At 38.8% G+C, this 25,428-nt stretch overlaps 1 protein-coding gene across 1 annotated transcript in view; it reads left to right on the forward strand.

Annotated features, from left to right (window-relative positions):
* Positions 1-240: 240 nt before the first annotated feature.
* NPFFR2 (neuropeptide FF receptor 2) overlaps positions 241-25,428 on the forward strand; it is a 78,525-nt gene continuing 53,337 nt past the window's right edge. The window contains exon 1 of the mRNA XM_058547243.1: positions 241-386. Within this exon, the coding sequence (XP_058403226.1) occupies positions 277-386 (110 nt within the window). The 5' untranslated portion in view covers positions 241-276. The remainder of the gene's footprint in view (positions 387-25,428) is intronic.

The following is a 25,428-nucleotide window of genomic DNA, read 5'->3' on the forward strand; positions in this document are numbered from 1 at the left end:
GCCCCGACCTCCCGAAGCAGACCCAGTCTCTCCACGGCGGGAGCCCCACACTCTCCACCCTCTCCTTGTGCACGCCCTGCCCCACTGAAGTCGGCTCAGTTGGCAGGCTGCAGAGAATCCAGTCACCAATCTATGCATGCCCACAAGTTGCCTGAGGGCTTGTTGTTGCGTGGGGCCAGTCTCTAGGGTGGGCTGCCTGCCCTGGCTGAGCTGGATTAAATTGGTGCTCTAGCGGGTGGGGCCGACCTGGGCTAGTAGGCCTCAGGGAGAACTCCAATGGCGTCTGTGTCAGCACGCCCACACCAGGCCACAACAATGGCCGCCGCCAATATCCCAGTCCCTGGAGATGTCTCACCCCTCACCGAGATGCACTCAGGACCTATTAGGTGAGTCTCTTTTCACAACAGCACTCTGCACCTTTTTTTCTGGTGATTTTAGGATGCTTTCTGAAACGGGTGAGTTTGCGCACGGGCCCTTTAGGAGCCGGTTTTAGTTTCTTTGTGAACCAGGTTTTCTGGGGGTGCTCCCCAATGTTTTAGTAGCAGGCAAAGTCAGATATTATGCCACTCGTCTCGATTGTGCTGGGTCCACAAAATGCCCACAGCGGGGGCGCTCCCCGGCTCAGGGCCCCGCTCCTCCAGGGAGGGCTGCGGACCTGCGGGCTGCTCCCGGAGGCCGTGAAGTTGGCAGCTTGTGAAGGCGGTGTTCTTTCTCTCCAGAAGGGAGTCTCTGCCTCTTCTACCTCAGTTAGGATTGCCCGTTGTTGCAGGAGTTCCTTTTATCCAGTTTTCAGTTCTGTCTCAGGGGTAATTTTTCCACGAGTAGTTGTAAATTGGCTGTGTCCACGGGAGGAGGTGAGTTCCAAGTCTGCTTACGCCGCCATCTTGACTTCTACCTGTGTAACCAATTCTTGATAAGGTCTTCCTGATAGAAATATCTCAAGTAGGTTCAGTTATCCTGATTCATATAGTAAGTGATCTCTCTCTACTGATTTTTAAAACAAATTTTTTCTTTTAGAACAGTTATGCATTTACATATACTGTGCACCCAATTTCCCTTATTTTTAACATCTTACATTAGTATGGTACAGTTTTAACTATTAATGAACCAATATTAATGCATTATTATTATTATATTATGTATATAATGTATTATTATTGACTAAAGTCTGTACTTTAGTCAAATAGGAACTTTTAGTCAAAAGGAAACAAATTCCCTTTGTTTTTACTAGATATCATTTTCTGTTCCAGAATCCCATCCAGGATACTATATTACATTCAGTTGTCTTCTGAAACTCCTCTTGGCTGTGACAGCTTCTTAAATTTTGCTTGTTTTGGATAACCTTGACAGTTTTGAGAAGTACTCGTCAGGTATTTTATAGAATGTCCCTCTATTGGGATTTATCTGATGTTTTTCTCATGATTAGAGTGAGTTTTGGGGAGGAAGACTATGAAGGTAAAATGCCGTTTTCATCGTCTCATATCAAGGGTACATACTGTCAACGTGATTGATCACTATTGATGTTGGCCTTGGTCACTTGGCTCAGGAAGTGTTTCTCAGTTTTCTCCATTGTAAAGTTGCTCTCCTCCCCTCCCCTTTTCATACTGTACTCCTGGGAAGGAAGTCACTACATGCTACTCACACTGAAGGAATGTGGCCACTCTATTGATTTTAAAGCCTATATCTTGTGATTCTACAGAATTAAAGATAATGCTACATAATCATGCAGTAGGATGGCTGGCCTCAGTCTACTCTAGAGAATTATTCGTGCCCATCTGGGCTGTGAGCTATTTCTCTCACTTAATGTAAGTGAACTGCAGTCATTTATGCCACAAGACCCGTGCACTAAAAGGAGTTATTGCTTTCTCTAATTCAAATAAAAAATTCAAAATCAGCCAAAGCTCTCTTATCCTCTTCCTACAAATTAGAAATAGTCATTGTACTCTGCAGGTCAGAGTGGGATATCAGAGCCATGCAATGTTTAAAACCTCAAAGATTTCTGTTCCCTAGAAGAGAGCTGGAAGAACAACTAGGTATTCATATGGTAGAATTGTCTCATTATCCTCACATGCAAAGGTGATAAAAAGCTTCAATAGCACACGTATAAAAAGCTAAGATGAAACAGCTGTGTCAGATCCATTGATCATGCAATTAGCAGTAAAGACCACATTCTCAGCCATTTCCCTGTAAAAAAAATAGTAGAACTTCAGCCTAAGATTGCACTATTTAGTCTTCTATATTTAGGGAAAGTGGTGGATGGTCTTTAGCTTCTTAGCTTTTAGTAAGACTGTCAGTTAAAGCAAGCATAGCACAATTCTGCCACAGTGAGCATGCTGTCATTAGTTTGGAGAATAAACAGCTTTCAATCAGAGAAATTATTTCTAATATTTTGAATGCAATATTCCTTTTGAGTGTATGTAAAAACTGTTCCTCTCAAAAGATTCTCACGATCTTAGTTGCCAGATGCATTAGGTAGTAATATAGCAGTGAAATGCAGATGTAAAGTAAAAATACCTCCTGTTAAATTTTGCATGTTACAACACTGGGCATTGCTTGAGTCAACGTTCTCATTCCACAAATACCTACTGACCAGGTGTAATGTGCCAGGCACATCTAAGTGCTGCGGCATCCAGGACAGTGCTGATCTAGGTGCCCGTCCTCAATGAGAGAAGGGGCTTACGCCAGGATATAAACCAGGGCACAATTACCTTCATCAAGAAAGTCTTGCTAAAAAGAAATGTCAGCTTAACTACACAGGGTGCTTAGTGACATATTTGACTTACTTTCTGGTCTATGCTCCTCATTTTGTCCCTGACAAGTAACAACATTTCACAGATTTGCCTGTCCATGGACCACTCTTGGGTAGCACTGGTCTAGAGGACAATATAAAATGGCTTTGTAGTTGTCATTACGAATGGAATATAGCTGAGACAGAGCTATACTCCTTCAGTTATTCTAACAATCTGCTTAGAACTCTTCCTTGCTATTATTCTGGGCATATCTTTTAACTCTAAAATCAAAAAGTGTAATCTCAGAGATGAGAAAAGGACAGAAGCATTCAGAAACCATTCAAGGGATTAGATTTTGAAGGTAGGACAATCACATCTACATAATCTTGTAAAGTCCAGAGCAATGGAAGGAAGGATTCCATTGAGAATGCAGAACATTTTCCGTAAGGAGATATCACGTTCATGTTAACTCCTCTATATGCCTCATCTCTGATAAGTATTAAATTCAATCCCCTAGAAAGCTCTTTAATCTGGGTCCTTGTCTCTCTATTCCCACTGCCTCTGCTATGTGCAAGACTCTTATTTCCCCTGTACAATCATTCATGTCTTCTTATTTGTTTTGCTCATATTTTGGGTGCCCTGCTTTATCTCCTTAAATATTTCTAACACATATTTTACATTGAGTTTCCAATAGTTCTAATGTTAGTACTTGAGGCTCTAATTGCCTGAAAGTTGTTTCTTCTGAGTCTCATTTGATAACTCCATCCTTATGTTTTCTATAATTTTAGACTGTGAGCTTTTGTTTGGCCAAACTTAATATAAGGGAATGTTGCAAGGCCTGGTTCTATAAAGAGACATTTGTTTTTACTTCTTCCGTAAACTCAAGAGTGCTATTAATCTGAGACCTTATCAACTAACTCATTAGTTTATGTGAATAGAACCTACCAGGGAGTAAAAGTTCAAATACTAAACCTGTCCAAAGGTGGGACTATGGTTTTAATTTCTCAAGGGAATCATTTTCCTCCCCAGAGCACAGACTTAGATAGTGACCTTTCCCTGTCTTCTGTCACTGCCACTTTTTCCTTGACTCTCCCCTCACTCTTTATATTAAATGTATAACTTTTCAAGGATCCTGGCTTCAATGGTATTTCAGTTCTGCTTTGTGTACGTGATTTTGTATCCTTGTCTTTTGTTCCTTTGTGGTCATCAAAATACAAGGATTAGAGTTGGCAAAGTCTCTCAGGAGACCTGTGGCTTCAGCTATTCTTTTCTACCATCTTTTTCTTCATTTTTGATCCCAGGAATTTCCCTATTCTCTTGTACTCTCATATAGGCATTTCTTTTTTTTTTTTTTAATTTAATTTTTTTTTAAATTTTATTTATTTTATTTTCTTCCCCCAAAGCCCCAGTAGATAGTTGTATGTCATAGCTGCACATCCTTCTAGTTGCTATATGTGGGACGCGACCTCAGCATGGCCAGAGAAGAGGTGTGTGGGTGTGCGCCAGGGATCCAAACCCGGGCCGCCAGCAGCAGAGCACGCTCACTTAACTGCTAAACCATGGGGCCGGCCTTCATATAGGCATTTCAAATCATGGTTATTATATTTTCCCTGTCATTAATAATCTTTTTAAGGGGGAGGGTATTTTATAATATCCAATTCTCAAAACTCCACACAATGGAAACTCACGTATGCTTTTCTCTTCTGATTTTCCTCTTTTACTTCTTGAAGATTATGAAGAGGACAAGGCATGCATCATCACTTTAAATCATACTCTTTTCTAATTTCATTGAGTGTTGACTCTCACTAATTTTCTAACTCTTGCTTAAAAGCAAACAAATGCTTTCTCAGAATACAATAATACGGTAAAGCCTTCATAGGAATTTGAAATCCCTGGTGCATCCATTAGGAAGCTGGGTCAAAGAGGTTATTGCCAGCCTTTTTTTCTAGCTCTCATACGTTTCATTTTCTCCAACGTCATTATTTTATCTAAATTACTTTCGTATATTTCTAGAATCAACCCTCAAAGTAGATTTTTTGTTCTTTATACCAATTATATTTTTTCCTGCTCAAATAAACGACACTTCTCTTTGTGGCCGTTTGACACCTTGATTGTTGGGTAGTAACAGCTCATTGGAAAGTCAGCAATTTATGTTTCTTCCCATCAGAAACTTAAGGCCATTAAATTATTCTGAGGTTATTCTTTTCTCGAGAGAAAAGAAACACTTTTATCTGAATGAAGTCTCTTTTGAAATAGCTTTCCAAATTTTAAACATTATAGCAGATAAATTAACAAGGCAAATGGTCTGGTGATGACAATTTCATAATCACTATGAATTTCTGTGTCTATATATAAATTGATCAATAGATGATTTAAGTGACTATTGGTATAATAGTGCATTGAAATTTAATATTAACATCTAGTTTATTGTCTGATCTAGCAGACTCTTTTATTGTCCCCCAAAGAAAATGATATTATATTTTTTTCATAAAAGATAGGCCTTAAAGACTATACAACTGTCTGCTTTTTTTTAATGCTAATATAATCATCTAATAGTAGAAACATCCATCTGAAAGTCTAGTACTTTGGGACATGCTCGATGGATCTCTTTTTTTAGACAGAAATATTTAAACTAACTTTGTTTCCTCTCTAAATTGAAAATATTTACATTTATATAATTCTTTAGAACTTTTGAGATTTGATTTGTTGCTGAGAATAAAAGACTTAGAATATAAATAGATCAATCAACTAATCTTCTATTTTCCCAGTCTGTGTAGTCAAAATGGACTAAAATGTTATTTTTCAATAATTTTAGTTCTTATATTTCAGTTTTTAAATGTCAAAATAATGAATACCTCTAGTAAGTGATAAATCCTTCAAATTTAGATACAGAATACAAGATTTTTTATTTAAAAGATATTCATAGATAATTGAAGTGGGGCTAGTATTTTAGTAGAATATCTTGATTTATTATTAGATTAGGCAGAAGGATATTACTTAATGAATTTGTTGTAGGGGCACCCTCTACAGAATTATTTGTAAGTTGGTTATGAATAAATCACTTCTCTAAAGAATAAGTTAAAACAATCTGATTATAATTGCATTAAAAATTCTTAACTTTCTATTCTTAGAGCCCATTGTTGGAAACATGCAAAAAAAGAAATATTAGCTAATTGTTTTTTTAAAATCATTAAAATGTCCAGATTTCTTTATTTGCATATTACTGGGAACTTTTCGTGAGGCTAACAAGCAATGCTAAACAGAAATCCTTGTATCTCCTTTAATTGCAAAGAATCAAATTGTAACATAGCACATGTAAGCAATATCTTTTTAAAAATGACGTTACTCATGTCTGCTAAGAAAATTGATCTCTGGCGATTAGTAAGAAAATACTTTAAGAAAGCAATAGTTCAGAAATAAAACATTTTGAAATAAACCCAGATCTGTTACCTCTCTTGCACTGTAATTTTTTATGTAATTGACTCAAATTTCTCTTGCTTCAATACATTTTACAAGAGGAAAGTGGGGCTCTATTTGTCAGCCGGCTATCTGGTGGACTGCTGTGAAGACTGATGGGATACTATTTACACTGGAATGACAACCATTTCATCTAAATGAAAGTAACCTAAATTCTATTCCCTTCAGAGCTGGATGGTGAAGAGCATTATTCATTGTTAAGTGTATAACATTTTTTTTCTGTTAGGTTCTATAAAAAGAGAGATGTAATCTTGGAAGAGAGAGAGAGAAAGAAAGGGAAACTTGTGACTGATTTCTAACATATCACTACCATGATCAATCAGGAAATTTATAGCTAATATTTGAGTTCTTTAATCTACCAGACACTGTTACACATTATATATACTAAATGATTTAATTGTCACCTTATGATTAGATAATACTATTATCCCCATTTTACAGATAAGGAACCAAATAGAGAAGTTAAGTTACATGTCCAATATCACAAAGCTAATAGTTATGGAACTAAGATTCAAATCCAGGTAGTCTTGCCCCAGAATGATGCCCTTAACCATGATGTTTCATTGCTTTTATAACAAATCTTACTTCTATCAAAGCAACTGGCTTCTGATGACTCCACATCCATCTCTCTAGTCCTGGTTTCTAAAGCATTTATTAGTTCAACAAATATGCTCAGCACCTGTTTTATGCCAATAACAATTCTAAGTGCTAGGTATTCAAAAGTGACTAAATCAGGACCCATTTACTTGGGGCTTATGTTTAATGAAGGAGGCAGACAAGTAAATACATAGTAACAGTGAGATGTGATGAATTCTAGTAGATGGATGCATGAAGTACTAAAAGAGCACAAGGAAGGCGCACCTTCTTTAGGGGAAGGCCAAGACGATAGAGCAGCATATGTGGGTACCCAGCACTGAAAGAGCAGGGCTTCTATAGAGAAACACCACTGCGGAGCTCAGAACGGCTGGAGCAGAAAGTCAAAGGCAGACTGCTGAGAGATGAGAGTGGAAAGGAGGCAGGGGATAAATCAGAAAGCACATTGGGTCTAATTGTCTATCTGATATTTTTCACTTTGAAAACATCATGTTTAAAACAGAATTCATTTTCTTCTGGTAAAACGTAATCACTCTGTCATGGTTCTCATTTTGGTTAATAGCACCCCAAGCTACCCAACTGACGAGGACAGAAATATATGAGGCATCTTCAAAGCCTCTTGTTTTCTCATATTTTACAAGTAATAAGTCTCCACGTTCTAGTAATTCTACATGCTGAATACTCAGTTTTTCATTCCTCTCTCAATCTAGGCTGTTACCTCTTGAGTTCAGTTCTTTTTATTTTGCTTTTCAGCATCCCTTGAGGCAATCCCCTATTCTTGCTCTCCCTCCAATGCATTATATGTACTATAGGAAACAATCATTCTGACATACCAATCAATCATGCCATCACCCTGCTTAAATCATCAATGGCTCACTATTACCCTCAGGAAAAAATCTCCAAATTCCTAGCACACTCAGCTCTCTACCTTCTGGCCTAATCTGTCTTTCCAGTCTCTTCTTCTGTACTACCTAACCCACACAAGCTGGAATCAGCTATGCTGAACTACTTACAGTTATTCTAGTGAAGATGTAGAAGAGTTGAGTGGTTAATCACGTGGTCTAGCGCTCAATCTGACTTGATTTCAAATCCTGGCAGTTCAGTTGTTAGCTGTGTGGTTTTGAGAAAGCTATTTAACTTCTCTGACACTGTATATTCTCAGCTATAAAAGAAGGAATATAGAGAATTTTTGTGAGAAGCAAATGAAACAAGCACTTCGCAAAATTTCTGGTATTTATTTAGCATGTAGTAAATATTAACTTTGTGTCATATATATATATATATATTTTTTTTTTTTTTGCTCCTCTGTACCTGCAAATATGCTGTTCCAGCTGCTTGGAATACCCTCTTTCTACCCAACAGTTTGCCTAACAGTTTCTTACTCAGACTTCAATATTATTTGATGTGCTAAGCAATCCAATTACAAACAGTAGCCGAAATGTTGCCTCTCCCAATGGATCTTGCCTGGACTCCTGAAGGAGGATTAAGAGAATTTAATTGAATCCTCCTACAGTGCCTCTGTTATAGTAGCTATAATACAGATTTACCTGCTTCTGAGCCCTGAAGGAGGGACACTCTATGTGCTTGCTGTACTCTGGAAAAATAGTAAATGCTTAATAAATATTGAATGAATGATATTGACTAGCTCGAGCTATTGGCTTGACTGTTATCACCTTACCAATCTCTGCTAACTTCTCAAGATAATTTTAAGACTACCAAAATCAGATGTCTTTGCACCTTTACTCATTCATTTATTAAATATTCATTGAGATGCTGTGCTGTTGTACTCTGCTAGGTGCCAGGGATAAAAGCAACAACCTTAGAGCAAATATTTAGTTCATATTATTGAAGTTTAAAGCCAAGATTTAATATGCTGATAACCCCAGTCCCTCAAATAATGCCATAATTATTGATTAAAGTAACAAGCCATCCAGTTAAGAACTGATTTATTAATCTTTTTAAAATCTATTAATCTGCAAACCCCTGGACAGTCACCGTTCTTTATTCACATGTACATTTGCTTGAAGTACATATGGTATTACTGAAACAGAGACTGAGTTTCCTGAGATAACACAGTAAAGAGCTTTTGCATGGCTTTGTCTATCAGGTGGGCCCAAACTCAGCAGATAATTTCTGAAACTGGAAATATTTGATAAGAGTAAGAATACGCATGCATCCAGAGGTTGGAATCGGAGCTCAGGTATAGTTGTACAGGTGCATGCGTAAGGTATACAGGTAAGGTTCTTAGGCCTTGGTCCGAGGATATTGATTTTGAGTAAAACACTTAACCTCTTTCTCCCTTACTCTTCTCACCTAGAAAAAGAGAAAACTGGACTATTTGCTCACTTAGATCTCTTTACGATTCTCCCTAGTCTATGTTTGCCTAAGTTCATCCAGCTCTGACCCTCAACTCCCTGTCCCTGCCCCCACCCCTTCTCACCTGGGGGTGTTCTTTCCCTTAGAATTCTCTAGGCACCTGATGTTAGTACGTCCTTTTTGAAACTCTCTCCCGCTTGGATTTCAATAAAATTGGACACATTCTTTTCACACTTCTCTAATTTATCCTCATTTATTTTCCAGGACTGTCTTCTTTTTCCCACCTTCTAGGCATTCCTCAAAGCTCTTTACATAAGCTCGTTCTCTTTCTAGTTTTTCCCTTGCTGAGTTGACTCATTCCTAAAACTTCAACTATCACCTCTATGTGGATGACTCCCCAAATCCAAATTGGAAATGTAATCTCTCTGGCCCACTCCAATTCCATATTTCAGCGCTTCCTCGGTATCACCATCTGGCTCTCCTGAATTCACCTTAAATTCAACATGTGTAAAACTGAATCATCATTGTCTCCAGGGTGTACATCTTTCTCTGGACTTTCTTGTTGGTGTTAATGGTATTAATGTTCTCCAGTTACTGAAACTCCATATCTAGTCCTGGAGTCACCTTGGCCTCAATCGCCAGTTCCTATATCGTGTACCTACATCAAGTATCCTACCTCTTCTCCATTTTCACTGCCTCTTCTTTAATGCCAAAACTACAGAAAATCCCTTGCCCACACCTTCTTTCACACTTAATTGATCCTGTTTACTGCTACTCTCCACTTTGTTCTTTCTCTAGGGTTTGGTGTACTAAAAGTTTAGGAAAGGTTTCTTCTCCTCAGCTAGCCTTGGCCATAGGGATCCATACATGATCAGTTAGCCCACTCCCGACCTCAGGTCCCCAGCCATAGTCCTCAAACCACAGGAGGAAAGATGGCACAAATCATCCCAAGTTACAGATAACCCAATGTATATAACACACTGTCAAGATGCAAGGAGTGATGAATAAGGTATTCAAGATATGGTCCTTTTATAGAAGTTAACTTTTTCCCTACTCATTCCAGGGCTTCAAGAAATGTATCTCAAATAAATCAATTGTAATAAAATCAAGTACTTACAAGTGACAATATATTGATTACTAGTAATGCCATTGATTATATTCTTTTTTCCATTAGGACATTTGTCAAAGGAATAGCTTAGTTTAGGTAGTTTAAAATATTAAGGGGAAAACATTAGATCTGGAATCAGAAGACGTCTTCTAGTTTCCTTTCCAAATCGTGGCCAGCTGTGTGAACTTGGTCAACTCTCTGCATGTCTCTGAGGTCCCATTCTTTCACATTTGTATAATATGGAAATAATGCCTGTCCTGATGACTTCCCAGGGTTATTGGGAGGCTCTGATTAGACAGATGTAAAAAGATCTTCAAAGGTTCCCAAACCTGGCCAATCATTCAAATCACCTGGGGGAATTTCCAAGGCCTCCATCCCCAGAGATCCCAATTTTAAAAGCTCTTCAGGTGATCCGCCATTTGGAAAAAACATTATGCAAATTTTTTAGAGTAAGATTTATTATATTGCTAACTATTAGAATCTCACATTTGCCTTCCTAGGTCCTTGGTCATCATCATTTCTGAGTTCAATAGCATTTAAATCGTCTTTGGACAGCTTTTAGTTCTAGACTTTATATAAGTAGTCATGCTAAGTAACAACTCAAAAACTTTTGATAATGACAAGTTTTGCCCTTTACACTAAAGGAAACCTTTCCTTCTGACAGAGGGCTGATAAATGGATTTAGTCATTTTAGATGATTAGAGCATTTTATGGTCTAATTTGACACCATAAATCCTTTCTTACATGCAATGGATTAAGCTAAATTCTCAAAAGTTATGAGTACTTCAGAAAAATCTAGCAACATAGATATTTTAGAGTTAATAAAATGTATTGAATGAGGAAATGCTTCTCACTCTGATACTTTTTTGTAATTCTGAGTATCATCTTTCCCAGAACTGTAAGATTTTTATTTCCTAAACATTTACCATCACATGATGACATATTTTTCCAGAAGCAGTGAATTTAACTTCATCTGTCATATAACCATTACCGGAATTTTGGTGAACCAATATGTTTTTTTTTTTTTTTTTTTTTTTTGTGAGGAGATCAGCCCTGAGCTAACATCCGCCAATCCTCCTCTTTTTTTTTTTTTGCTGAGGAAGACGGCTCTGGGCTAACATCTGTGCCTATCTTCCTCCACTTTATATGGGACGCCGCCACAGCATGGCTTACCAAGCAGTGCGTCGGTGCGCGCCCGGGATCCGAACCAGCGAACCCCGGGCCGCCGCAGCGGAGCGCGCGCACTTAACCGCTTGTGCCACCGGGCCGGCCCCCCAATATGTTTTTTATGGCAGTAGCTTAAATGTAGAATGAACTGCTGAAACAGAAACCAAGCATGCAACTAGAAGTTACTTCATAATTCCTTTCTAAGGTTCAGGCCATCATAAAACAGAGATTAAGCAGGAAAGAAGTCTAATTGAGATAGCCAGGAAGATAGGTATGAGCTGGGAGCAAGGTCACTCCACCAGGTGCAGTGTCCTAATCACCTGGCAGCAGGTTTTCTGACGTGCAGCACTCCCCCTGACCCTGACGGAGAGTAGCCCCAATCCTCATTATACCCAGATTTGCATTGCGGTTTTGAGCCCCCTTGCGGGGGATCACGGACATGACGGTTCTGGAGATGCCTATGTAAGGAAAAATCTCCCCCTGTCATGTGGGGGTGGAGACAATGCCCCGACTGCTGCACCTTCCAAGACCCTCACCTGCCCCCAGACTTGACATTCCAAAACCACCAACCAGCACAACTTTGATAGAGTTGCTCCCCCTGGAGCCTGCCCAGCCCTCGCCTTGGGGGTGTACTTTCACTTTCCTAATACATCCTCCTCTGTTAAAACTTGTGCTGTGTGTTTGCTCTCAAAATCTTTTGTGTCTGTGGACCAAGAACCCGGGACCCCACCGCGCTGATCTGACTGGTGCCAGTGACATAATGAATGATATCTTTATTTATTAACATCATTCCATAGAATTCAGCACAGCATTCATCACATTGTGGGGAGACATTAAAAAAAGTCATCAAATATGTTTTATTTAGAAATTACCTTGATTGACTCTGACCCTACCATTTTCTTTGTAAAATAAAAGAAACTAGAGTGTTTAAGCACCAATTTGTTCGAGGTGCTTAACCTCCCGTTGCTTTGACATGTTCCAAGTCTTAGCACACCCAGGTATTCTTGATCAGGCCAGGCCATGATTAGCTTCCACACTATTCATCAAACGCGCCCCCCCTCCTGGCGTTCTAACTGTGTGAATGAATTTCAATTTTTCTTATGTAGAATTAGCACGACATAATGGATAATCACAAAGACTTGGGGCTCAGACAGATTTGGGGTCCAACACTGTTCCTATCACTTACTAGCTGTGTGACTTTGGGTAATTACTAACTTTTGTGAGACTTTGCTAGTTAAAGTGTGGTCTGTGGACCAGCAGCGTCTGCCTCACCTAGGAGCTTGTTAGAAATGCAGACGATCAGGGGCCAGCCCGTGGCTTAGCGGTTAAGTGCGCACACTCCGCTACTGGCGGCCTGGGTTCAGATCCCAGGTGCGCAGGGATGTGCTGCTTCTCCGGCCATGCTGAGGTGGCATCCCACATACAGCAACTAGAAGGATGTGCAACTATGACATACAACTATCTACTGGGGCTTTGGGGAGAAAAAGGGAAAAAAAGGAGGAGGATTGGCAATAGATGCTAGCTCAGAGCCAGTCTTCCTCAGCAAAAAGAGGAGGATTGGCATGGATATTAGCTCAGGGCTGATCTTCCCCACCAAAAAAAATAAATAAATAAAAAGAACCTAATCCATCCCAATCTCCATCTCAACAGATCTATATGGTACTTATTCTTTAAGCCTGCCTCAAACTTCATGACCTTGATGTTTCCGTCTGCGATAATCTTTCCTCTTTGACTCCAAACTTCTTTCCTAATCACGTTGACCTTGTGTCTTGCCCCTCCATAACAGGCAAAAATGGAAATTTCCTGAGTTCAGGAGCAGTGTTTTATTTATTTGTCTAAGTCCTACCCATGTCCCCCACCCCTCCGAAGCACTAGCACAGACTTTATGCAATGGTAGGGAGTCAACGTATATTATTAAGTGAATGAAACAGACTTTTAGAAAGACAAGGAGACAGGCTAATTTGGAAAGCAATGTAGATGTTTTGCATTGCTGGAGTAACTAGAAGAAATAGGGAACTAGATTTTAACTGGGAGTTAGAATCATAGGCTCTTACAACTTGAAAAACACTAGTTGCTGCCCTTCATACTCTACATAAAAAACTGAAACTCATGAGGAACTAAAAGGACAAAACTAAGCCAGATTCTGGGACTCCTGATTTTCATTCTGGTGTTTTATCTAATTAAAGAACATTTTATTTTTTAATTTTACAAACACAATTATAGAATAATTAATGAAAATTATTAAAAAGTATATTCACTCCATAGTCATACCACCATGATATATAGACTGTTTTATTGTTTAGATGCTCATTCAGACATTATCCATAAGAATTCATATTTTTGCATAGATAAAATCTTAATTTACCTAAAATATCATATTTAATTTATTTCACTTAATATTATTCTCTACTCTTTTCTCTATGTCAGTACATAGTCATCATAATTAAGACTTTTCAAGGTCATGTAAATTGTATTGAGTTTATATGCTAGATTACCTCTGGTTTTCCACCATTTAGTTAATATGAATGAATAACTTTCTGCTTGTAGCATTTGTTTCTTTTAACTTATTTCTAATAGGTGTATTTCCATGAATTAGTTTACTAAGTCAAAGTCTATGAACATTTTTATTGGCTTTTATACATACTGTCAAATTGTTTTTCAAAAGGATTATGTTAATGAATTATGCTACTTTCATAATCTGACAAGCATATTGTTGCTATTTAAATGGGAAAACGGTACTTGAAGTTGCTTTAACATGCATTTTTCTGATTATTAGCAATGCTCATTTCTTTACTCTTTGTAATTCTACTAATTGTGCGAATTTGTTATTCACATCCTTTGTCTTTAGGTTTTGCTTAACACAAATATAACCCTTTATCATCTTTGATGCAAATAGTTTTTATCAATCTGTTTTTTTCCCCATCAAAAAATTACTAGGTCAGAAACTTTTGGATCAGAAATGACCGCAGTTAAGATAATGTTCTTTTCTACCCCTTCCCCTTATATTCCCAGTAGTCACTTGGTTCATTTCTATTCCTTTTGGGGAACCAGGTTCTCTTTTTCTTTCTGGTTGTGCCTTCTTGGACCGGTTCTCCCAAAGCCGCCATATGGTTATCCATCTTTGATCCTTCTTTCTGTACCACAACATATCAGTTTATTCTCATATTGCATAAGGCGATGTTTCCAAAGGTGGGATACACGGTGGAATATGCTTGGTGGAATGCATGACAATTTTAAATAGCATGTAGACAAACTATTCTAAAATTTAATTCTTATTTTTTATTTAATGTGTGTTAATATGTATCTTCTATTTACATCAAGTTACACTGATTTTACACTTGTGTGAGGAATATATTAAGTAGTATATAATGATACATTAAGATGTAAATCTTTTTTTAAGATGAACTTCTATTTCTCTCACATGTACAAGATATCAGAGGTAGGCCAGTAAAAACTGGAAAGGAAGCTTTCCAGGGCTGTCAAGGACTCACACTCCTTTTGTCTTGCTTCTCTGCATCCTCAGCATGTGAGTTCCGCCTCATGGTGCAAGATGGTGTCTTGGGTTCCACCATATTTAAGTTAGCAGAGAGAAGGACAGATGGACATGCCATTAATTGAGCTAGAGAAGAATGTTTTGGGAAGAAGACCATGACTCTAGTTTTAGACATATCAAATTTTAGGTTGACATTGGGCCAGCAATTGGAAATGTCAAGTAAGACTCTGGAACTCTGAGGAGAGGTCTAGACTGGGAATGTAAATGTTGGCATCTCCTGCACATGTATGGTAATTGAGGCCACTGGTATGAATGAGAACGCTTAGAAATTTAGTCCAGAATAAGAAGAGGAGTGAGCCTAGCACTGAGCCTCAAGGTAACACGTGTGTTAAATGGCTGCGTAGGAAACAAGGAGCCCATACAGGATACAAAAAATGTTGCTGCCAGAGATTAAGGGCAAACAAAAATAGGTGGGTATTGTAAAATAGATGCCAAGAGAAGAAACTGTTCTAGAAAAAGCCAGGCACTCAAAGGCCAGGTAAAATATTCCAATGTATTCGTCAACATGGAGGATACTGATGATCTTTGCAAGGTTCTTGGATGAGACAGTCAGAAGCTTGATTGGAGTGGGTTGATGAGTGAGTGAGAAGCGAGGAAATGCAAATGACAGAATTGGACTGCAGTTTACAGTATGGCTATGCCTGGGAAGGAATGCTGTATGTATGTGTACTTAAGACATTTTAGGGTTTTTTTTAAGGGTACAGATGGATCATAGTTAAAAGCCAGTGGGGATAATTCCATTTGGCAGGGAGAGGAGGCATATATAAGAGAGATAGTGTGAGAATTCTGAAAATATGGGAGAGAGTGGGGAGCAAATCTTACAGTCATTGGGATGGGCATTAGCTAGGAATAAGACAAGCTCTTCTATTGGAACCAGGTAAGGCAAAGCGGGATAAATGAAAGCAGGGGTACATTTCAGGTCCTTCTCTGGTTTTGTGTAATTTTCTCCTGCTTATGGACATGGTCTAACATTTCCAGTGGAGACTGGGCGTGGGGAGGAGATTCAGGACAGTAGTTCTCACAGTGTGTTGTTTTATAAGAAACAGGAAGTGACTCATAATTTAGTATTACATGACAAGTTTTGTGTTTCATTTAATTTGTGATAGAATTATTGCAAGCTAGACATTACCTCACTGTCTCATCAAAAGCATTGCTATTACTCCTATTCATTTCGATGACCTATTTTTCCAGTGGTAAAGGGGATTATATGGGGTCATGGTCCACAATTTTTTTTTGCACTTTGATTTGAGAATCTCTGGTTAAATACAGAATGTCTTTCTCTTCTTAGCTTTATTTCTCTTATCTAACTTATTCTTCTAAGCCCTACCTCCTATTCGTTATCTCTTTGTCTGTTTAATGTCCTTTTTTTTCTATGCCGTGGGTATCCTGATCAACTTCAGAGAAGTGGTCCCAGTATCTCCACTTTGAATTTGGTAAAGTCTTGGGAGAGATACCGCTTTCTGGATCCTCAACACAGTCATAATCTAGGTTTAAACACACATGTGTCTGAATCCACAACCTTAATCCAAGACCAAGGAATCTTATTTTAAAAGGTCTCTCTAAACCGCTTTTTCCTGTATCCCACATTTACCAGTGACTTAGGTAGAGAAATGTAATGGTGAGAGAACTGAGTTTGGCTTTGGGAATCTGCTTTGTCATTTGAAAACTCCCTCTGTCATCTTGGACAAGCCACTGAACCTGGGTGCCTCTGCGTTGATTGGGAATAATTGTGCACAACCATTTAACAAAAGTGTGATACTTTCATGAGGATCAGACCTGATAACAGGTGCAAAGGCTCTTCACAGGATCTACCCACAGTTGACCCTATCCGTGTTCCTCTCTCAAAGCACCTTTACTTACCCCTTTCTCAGTGATTGTATAAACCTCCAAGTTAATGCATTAAATTTTAGGCATGATCTATTAGCGACTTCCAACTAAGCAGATATTCTTAGAATCACTGAGCGTTTCCTCCTGGCTCTCTCCCTTCCCCTTCCAATTATGATGTGAATTCACATTTCCAGAATTCCAGAGGTTTTCTTGAAAGCTAAAAGGCCTTTTCAAGGACCCAGAGATCACAGTCCATTTCAGGGAAGGGGAGGAGTTGTCCCAGTCTGCAGTCTGCGATGAACTAACTCCTCATTCCTAAGATCCTTACAACGATAGCTAACGTTTATGAATGCTTAAGTCTCAGGCACCATTCCAGGCACTTTGCATATACACACTCATTTAACTCTCAGACTACTCAGTTACTATTATCATCGTCATCTCTGTTTTACAAACGAGAAAACTGAGACACAAAGAGGCTAAATCACTCGCCCAAGGTATGGAGCCAGGCAACCAATGAGGCGACGCTAGTCAGAGCGATGCTTCCTTTTCCTTGCTGCACAGGGATTTTGAATTTCGCAGGACAGTATCCCGATGCCCCTTAGCGGGATGTGAAGAGCTTCTTCGGAATCCAGCAGCTGGCTGGTGCCTCCTGGAGAGTGACGGTTCATCCGAAGGGGACAAGGAGGCAGCGAGCGCAGAGCACGGAGGTGCCAGTCACCCGTCTGCGCAGCCCAGGTCGCCGAGCGCCCAGCCCCCTGACAGGCGCCGCCTGGGGCTGAGCCGCCGGTCCACGGCAGGCGGCCGGAGCCGGGCAGGGCGGAACCTGTTGCTGAAGCCCGGGGCGAGGGTGCTTCCGCTTCCCGGCGCCGCCGGGGCTCTGTCCTTGCACCGAGGGCAGGTAAGCGTGCGGCTCAGGCTGGGCTGGGGTCCCCAGCGCCCGCAGCTGGCTTGGATAACTCGTGTTAGCGACTGAGGACTGTTGGACTTTACTCTTTCGACTTTTCCCAAATCTCCTCCTGATTCCGTAGGTACCCTCTGTGGAGTCACAGTCCAGGAGAGTGTCGCTTTGGTCATCAGCCCGACTTACGGGGGCCTTCCCTACCCGGGCTGTCCGGACCACAGATGCCTGTTCCCAGGCTCGCAGAGCTGGGACCAGGGCGAGGGGCGAGGGGGCGCCTTCTTAACCATAAAGTTCTCCAAAAACCCTCCCCAGGCCCGTATTGTTATAACTTTGTTGAATCTCCTTGGAGCGCGAGCCGGATGCTAGCGAGAGATCTCTAAGCTGTTCTCTTGATCCGTGGCGAGTCTGAGCAATGATCTTGGTGTACCCGAGGCTGCATCGTGTGCGTTTCCACTTTCCAAAAAGGCTAGAATGCGGTTTCTCACCCGGGTCCGGGACACCGCAGAGCCCTCAGTGACAGCTCTTGGAGAGATTTTTAGCTCTTTCTGGAAGTGAGATAGGGTTTCCAGACAATGCCAGTTTAGCCTCTCTTCTGCTAAATTACCAGGCATTTTCCAACGACAGTGCTGCCCTCAGTCCAAGTTAGGGTCTAGTGTGGGAGGAGGGGAAAATTATCTGCTCTGCGCTGTTGTTTTCGTTGAAGACGGACTATAAACTAAGAAACAAAGATACATTCGTTTATCCCCCATTTCCCCTCACCTAGACTGTAGATGTTTCAAAGATCTATTCATGTTAGAGAATCGTAAATATAAGACGACATAAACTGTAAGAAGATGCGGGCCTTTTTTTCTGAACAAAGTATTGAAACTTATTTTAACCATGTGTCCAAACTTCTCTTTCCATTATACATCCAAATCATTTTTAATTGATGACAACTAACCAGGGGGAAGATGGGCAAATTGTGGTTTGTAAACTGTGGACATATTTCTGTTTTCGGCAGAACTCTAATTAAACCAAAATAGCTTGTGTAAAATTATCTTAATAGTGACATTTTAAGTTATGGTTGAATTTGCAAAATTGCTATGAAATGCTCAAAGATAGAACTATTATCATGAACAGAAAGTTGAGCGGCAATTGCATGCAGAGTTCAGTTTGAGTCTTTCATCTGTTCAAAGCTGGTGTAGGTTAGTCGTTTAAGAAAACAGCTTCACTATGTACTGCACTATCTTTAAAGGGACATATTATTAAAGAGTAGATATTGTAATAATGTAAAACATGCTTTCATTATTACTTGATAATGACACATGTGTTACTCATTTATCATTATCCTATGCTTTTTATCAGCATATGTGTTTTTCTAAAACCCACATAATCCAACAAGATCTTTCTACCAGCCGTTTTTTCTTGATGTCTATAGGCATCTTCAGGAGAGTTTGAATCTCAAGCTTATTTTTTTCTTCATCTATCATCTATCTAGTTTATCTGGCATTTTCATTCTTGAGCATTTTGTGAATACATTACAAAGTGTTTAAAAGTATATATTACAAATTTCTTGTTTATTTTTATGATTATTTTACCTCATAGCTTTTGTTAATCACACTATTCACCATTATTCTCTTTTACAGGTGTCAAAAGCTGTAGGAAGTATAGATATAAATTTTGTTACACAGTGAATCATTTGCTCCCGGAAAATTAGTTCATTTATTGTTCTTGACTTTTCTATGTGTGATTTTTGATGAGAATTCCGTGCAAATGCGCCTCTGATAAATATTCATGAACTTTTTCACTGTTTTACACTAAATGGATTTCCAGCTGTAATGGGGACTCAAAATAAGGAGAATTTTGTTCCTCAAAGCTTCGTATACTTAAAAATAATCATTTTGTAAAATAATACCCTCCTTATTGTGGAGAGGGGAATTGATTTTAGGTGAATGCTTTAAAACTGTCATACGTATTAAAAGCAAGTGAGATAAATGTATCTAAAATATATCTATATTTCTAAAATATATCTATATAGTCTTTTAATAATTTTATCAAATTATTCTCTTAAACACGTGAATTTAATGCTTGCCATTAGCCCAATGTTGACAGCTGAATTTTCTTTCTATTTTCTTTTAGTTTTAAGTTCTAGCTCTGTGGGATAAACTAGCTCTTAAATGAATTTTCCAGTTGCCTTGAAACTGAACATTAAAGGTTCAGAGAGTCCCTTACTCTATTGAACCAAAGGCAGACATAAATATACTGGCCTAGGATGAGTTATGATGGTCACCACAGCAGATGGCTGTTTCGAATGGATCTCATGTCCTTCACATGCCTCATGGGATTTGGCGATACAAGACTTCTAAAATTGAAGAGATCAGGTTCTCTTCCCAGTCAGACTTCTAACTGGCTCTGTACTTGAGGCAAATCATTTAACTTCTCTAAGATTTCTCGAATGTAAAAGGATGAGTTAGAATATGCTTTCTAAAATCTTTTCACCCCTCTGGGTTTCCCTGTTTCTATGGTAAGAGGGCAGAGGATCCATGGTGAGAAGGCTCAGATATCCTTGTTCTGCCACCTGAGAGCCGCTACCCATAGGCAAGGCCCTGAAAATTCTATGACAGGAATGTTTTCTGTGTAAAAGGGGCTATTGGAAGGAATGACTGGGATGGTACATATGACTGTGCTGGATGCAGTATCTGGCACATAGGAGAGACACAGTGGTTTTTTTAAGGCACTCATTTCTGACACATCTAAAGATTTTTCTGGCTCTGGCAGGGGAGAAGATGTGCAAAGTGCAGAGAACACCCTCTTGCATATACAGGTGGCCATTACCAGGATAGCTCGTATAGTGTGCAGGGGCCAGGAGATGGGTGGGTCTGAGCCTCAAGCGTGTTATGAATGTCCCTTTGATATCTCCGCAACCCTACCCCCTCAAAAAAAAAAAAGTCAACGTGAGTCAGGGCAGCACAAAAATTAAATTTATCTCAATGCCATACAAGACTGAGAAGACAAGCCCTCCCCCAGTTCCCTTGTCAAACTAGGTTCAACTCTGTTCCAGCTAAGCACACTAGACACATTACATAAGGGGCATCAGAATAGCAGCACAACCGAAATCACACCACGCCAGTGCTTTAAAGAAAAAAAAAGAAAAAAACCACAAGCAAAATAACCCCTGAAATGCCAAGAAATTGGTTCTCCTGTAACTTTGTTGCCACTGAAAATTTAACATTTCCAAATGTTACCAAAGTATATTTCTTATTTTATTTTCTTCTGGGGCTGTTGAAAGGGCCTCATTTAGGTGCCTTTATGGAGTCTGGGTCCCATGTGGCCATTGCAGACTAAAGTGTCTTCTACTAGAATGTAGTAGAATGTACCTTTTTCTAGTCCCTCACAGAAATCTCAGTTGACCTATGTTTTCAAAACTCTGAAGAGTCAACCAAGCACATTAGAATGTTATAGCTCTGGTTGCATTCCCACAAAATTTAGAAAACAATATCTCACAGCCAGATAAGATAATAATAGCTAACCTTTAGTGAGGTGTAACTTCATATCATTATCTCATTTACTTCTCATGATTTTAGGAATTCAGTACAACCACAATCCCTGTTTTGTTGATAAGGACATTGAGGCTTGGAAATAATTTCCCCAAAGTAGACATGTTTATTAGGCTGAGGAATCAGGATAATGAACTCATGTATCCTTCAAGTCCACAGGCTCATATACCATAGTTATATTCTATATTGCAGGGCCCCCAGGCATATAGTAATAGCAGCTTATTTTCAAAGTTACTGATTTCTGCATATGCCAAGCTTTTCCAAGCAAAAACTGCATACTTAGGAAGAAATAAATATTACAGTTTTGACAATGGTTCTTATAAGCAGAAGTAGGAAGCATCAGTCACTTGTGAAGCTTTTTCAAATGCCCACACCTGGGTCCCACCACTGGAAACCAGTTGGTCTGGAGTCGGGTCTGGGTATATGCATTTTCAGATTTTCAGTGAAAATAATCCTCATGATTTCTCACAGTGAAAAAAATTGGTCCTAACCCATATTGCTATTTGCAGCCATAGGAGAAGCAAGTATTTTCTGGGAAAGGGGTTATTTAGAGAAATGTAACAAGAGGCTAAACATTTCTGGAATTCAGCCTCACCAGAACGCCAGTTAAATAATTGTCTATATTCGAGTCGACCACCCGTGAACAAAAAACTCAGTAAAGAAAAATTTCAAATCAAGAGCTTGCTCTAGGGAGGGCAACAGGGATCTGTCACTTATACAAACTGCTTCCTCATTCAGAGAGTGTCATCTCTAACACCCCTGCCTCCTGGCAAAATGCGGACATTTAAAGAGGTGTCACCTGTAGTACCCAGGATTTCTCTGATGTTTCCCTACTTTCCCTTAAAAAGGGTAGAGGATCTCATTTCAAGTCTTCACATTTAAAGTACCTATATAAAGTTTCTAAAATTTCCTTTCCATTTTACTTCCTGTGCCTGCATTCTTGCACTCTAGTATGAAGGTGAATGTGGGCTTTGTAGGAACACAGCCTCCAGGCCTTCCTATAAGCAGTGTTCTACATTTGTATCAGGCAGGCGCTCTCTCAGCAGTTTATAGCCTTGCGTTCCCCTTGGTCCTGACTCAGAACCTCCTGGTCTTCTCTTGGAATTCCTCATCCTCAACAGGTTTGCAAGATTTTTTTTGTCCTTGCGTGTCCATTTATATCATTTATATCATGGTGCTACTTCAGGCTTGAAAGTTGTTGGCTAGAATCCTGCATCTTTGAGAAGGTTCCCTTTGTCCCCACCTAATTCAGTAGGAAAAGCTACCTCAAATGATTTCAGACCTGCAGTGCAGTTTATGCATCTTCCAAAACTAGCGGCCTTGGGGGCTCACTGAAGACCAACCTGAGCTGCCCAAGTACCCTTATCCCGAGCTTGCTTTTCTTGATATTTTGATTATCCAGGTTTGGGTAACTTCTCATTCATGTTTTCCTAGAGAAGCAGGGCCTTGAGGGTTCTACAGTATGCAGAACCTTACAAGTTCTCTCTGACCCCTTCCTCATCTGTCACCCCTCCTGACCTCACTTGGTACCCTCCAGCCTTGAACACACAGAGCTCAGTCCTACTCACAGCTTTTGCGCTTTCTGCTCTCCCAGCCTGGGAGTTGAGCCTCCCAGAGGTGCACAAGGAAGGATTCTTTTTGCCCTTGCAGCCTCTGGTCTGGTGTGCCTCCTCACACCACTTGTCATCACACTATCATCTGATTTGTGCCTGAGCCCCCTTGCTACATGAGACTACCTCCTTTTTTTTTTTTTTTTAGGAAGATTGGCCCTGAGCTAACACATGTTGTCAATCTTCTTTTTTTTTCTTTTTTCTCCCAAAGCCCCAGTACATAGTTGTATATCCTAGTTGTAGGTCCTTCTAGTTCTTCTATGCGGGATGCTGCCTCAGCATGGCTTGATGAGCGGTGAGTGGGTCTGCACCCAGGATCCTAACCAATTAACCCCAGGCTGCAGAAGAGAAACACTGGAACTTAACCACTATGCCAGCGGGCCAGCCCTGAGACTACCTGCATTTATGTGTTAACTTGGTTTTGATCTTCTGCTCCAGAAGGATAATCTAAGCCTCCACACTATGGACTCTATGCTTTCATATTTACTGCTGGCCTCAGTGGCTGGAACAGGCTGGCACATAGTAGATACTCAGCAAATAGTTGCCTGGTGAAAATTTCTTTTTCATTTCCTTATAGGATTCTCCTGCATCTTTTGCAGGTGCAGTCAAGTTGTGAAAACTTCAGCCTTAGGCTGGTTCCATTCTTCCTGCGTGCTATTTTTTTTTCTCCTTCCACTGATCCTCCTTTAATTAAAAGACCAGTCTGTATATATTTTTTCTTTTCATGTGGGAGAAAAAATTTAGAAAAAGCTATTTATTTACCATTGACTGCACTATTTTAATTTACATTCCGGTTCCATAGTATCTCTGTATGTCGATTTTTAAGAATAATGTGGATCTGAGCGCTAGCAAAGACTAAAATAGAAAATGAAACAACCTTCACTTTTTGGTAAAGCTAAATCCACTCATTCTATTACTTTCATTGGCATGATAATTTTTCAACTTTAAAAATATTTTATTTAAAAAATATGTATATTTATAATTTTACATAAATTCCCAGATTGTATCATAATGCTGGTAGCTTTTGAATCCTTAATTCTTCAATTTCCTTTCTTAATTGCTCTGCCCACTCCTTTTTCTCCTCTCCTTCCACATCCCAGGTAACCCATGTTAGCAGCTGAGTTCTATTATTCTAGGTTTTTCTATGCTTTTGTAACCCGTTCACGTACATATGAATGAAAACATGCTGTGTATACACACACGCACATCAATCTTTTTGTCACTATATTTCAAAAACGTGCATCTTGCTTTTCTTACTCATCAATACCTCGTGTAGAGCGCTCCATGTCAACAATTATAGATAACATTAGCATTTTAAATGTCTGTATAATATCCCATGATATGGATAATAAGAAAAAATAAATCCAATCAATTCCTACTTTATAAACATTTACTTTGTTTCCAAAGATTTTTATTTTGTTCAATTTTATCACAAAACAAGGTTATAATAAAAATAATTTATAAATTCTTTTATTTCTAAGTTCAAGGGATAAAAATATTTTCAAATTTTAATGTTTGTTGCCACATTGCTTTTAACATGTTACAGATATTCATATTTTTACCAGAAAATTATGAAACTAGTTTTTACTTGTGTTCCCACAGCCATATATTTTATAACTTTAATTTCTAATTATTACATTAATTTGAATCTCGTAACAACTTGTGAAGTTGTGAATATCTTTTTATGCTTTTCAGATATTTAGATTTTCTCTTAGGTAAATTGTTAATCAATATCCTTATTCATTTTTCTACTGGGTTATTTGTCTTTTTCTGATGAATTTATGTGCTCTTTGAATATTGTCAGTATTAACTCATATAGTAAATATTTTCCATATTGTCTACTGTCTTTGTTCACAATAACTTTTACTATGCACATTCAAATTAATTTTTTATAATCAGTATATTTAATTTTTATTATGTAAATTCTAACGTTTTGGTGTTGAGTAATATGATTTTCCCTACTCCTAGATTGGGCCTGTAGTCTTCTAGACTTTATTGAAATATTCTCATTTTTTAAGTTTTTAACATTTGCACTTAATTCAAGGGAATTTTTAAACATTCACTTAAAAACCCAATATGCTGTAAGATAGTGGGCCAACTTTCATTTCTTCCAAATGGATTATTAAATATTTCGTTCTTCCCCACTGAATTGAAATACCATTTTTGTCATATATGAAAATTTCGTATATAATGGGATATATTTCTATATTCCTGATTCTGTTTTTTCTGCTCTATTTTTCCATTTCTATGACCACTCCAAATTGTTTTATGTTTGCCGTGGAGTATTTTTCTCATATTTTAAAAAAAATGTCTCCTCACTAGTCTTCTTCCTCATAATTTTCTTGGCTCTTCTTGGGCATTTGTTCTTCCCTCTGAACTTTTTATCGTGTTCCAAAACAAATCCTGTCATTTGCTTAGCAAATATTTTCTGCAAATGAACTTTTGTCTATCCATGTTTTAAATGCAATTATGTTAAATTTGTATCTTAATTTGGGGAGACTTGACCTTTAAATGATTAAAATTTCCCTTCAAAAAATATGGTATGTTATTCAATTTTTCAGAATTTTAAAAATCTTTTAGTGAGATTTTGTATTTTATGTCATTTATTTT

The sequence above is a fragment of the Diceros bicornis genome, chromosome 8, assembly GCF_020826845.1.
Source record: "Diceros bicornis minor isolate mBicDic1 chromosome 8, mDicBic1.mat.cur, whole genome shotgun sequence".
Lineage (NCBI taxonomy): Eukaryota > Metazoa > Chordata > Mammalia > Perissodactyla > Rhinocerotidae > Diceros > Diceros bicornis.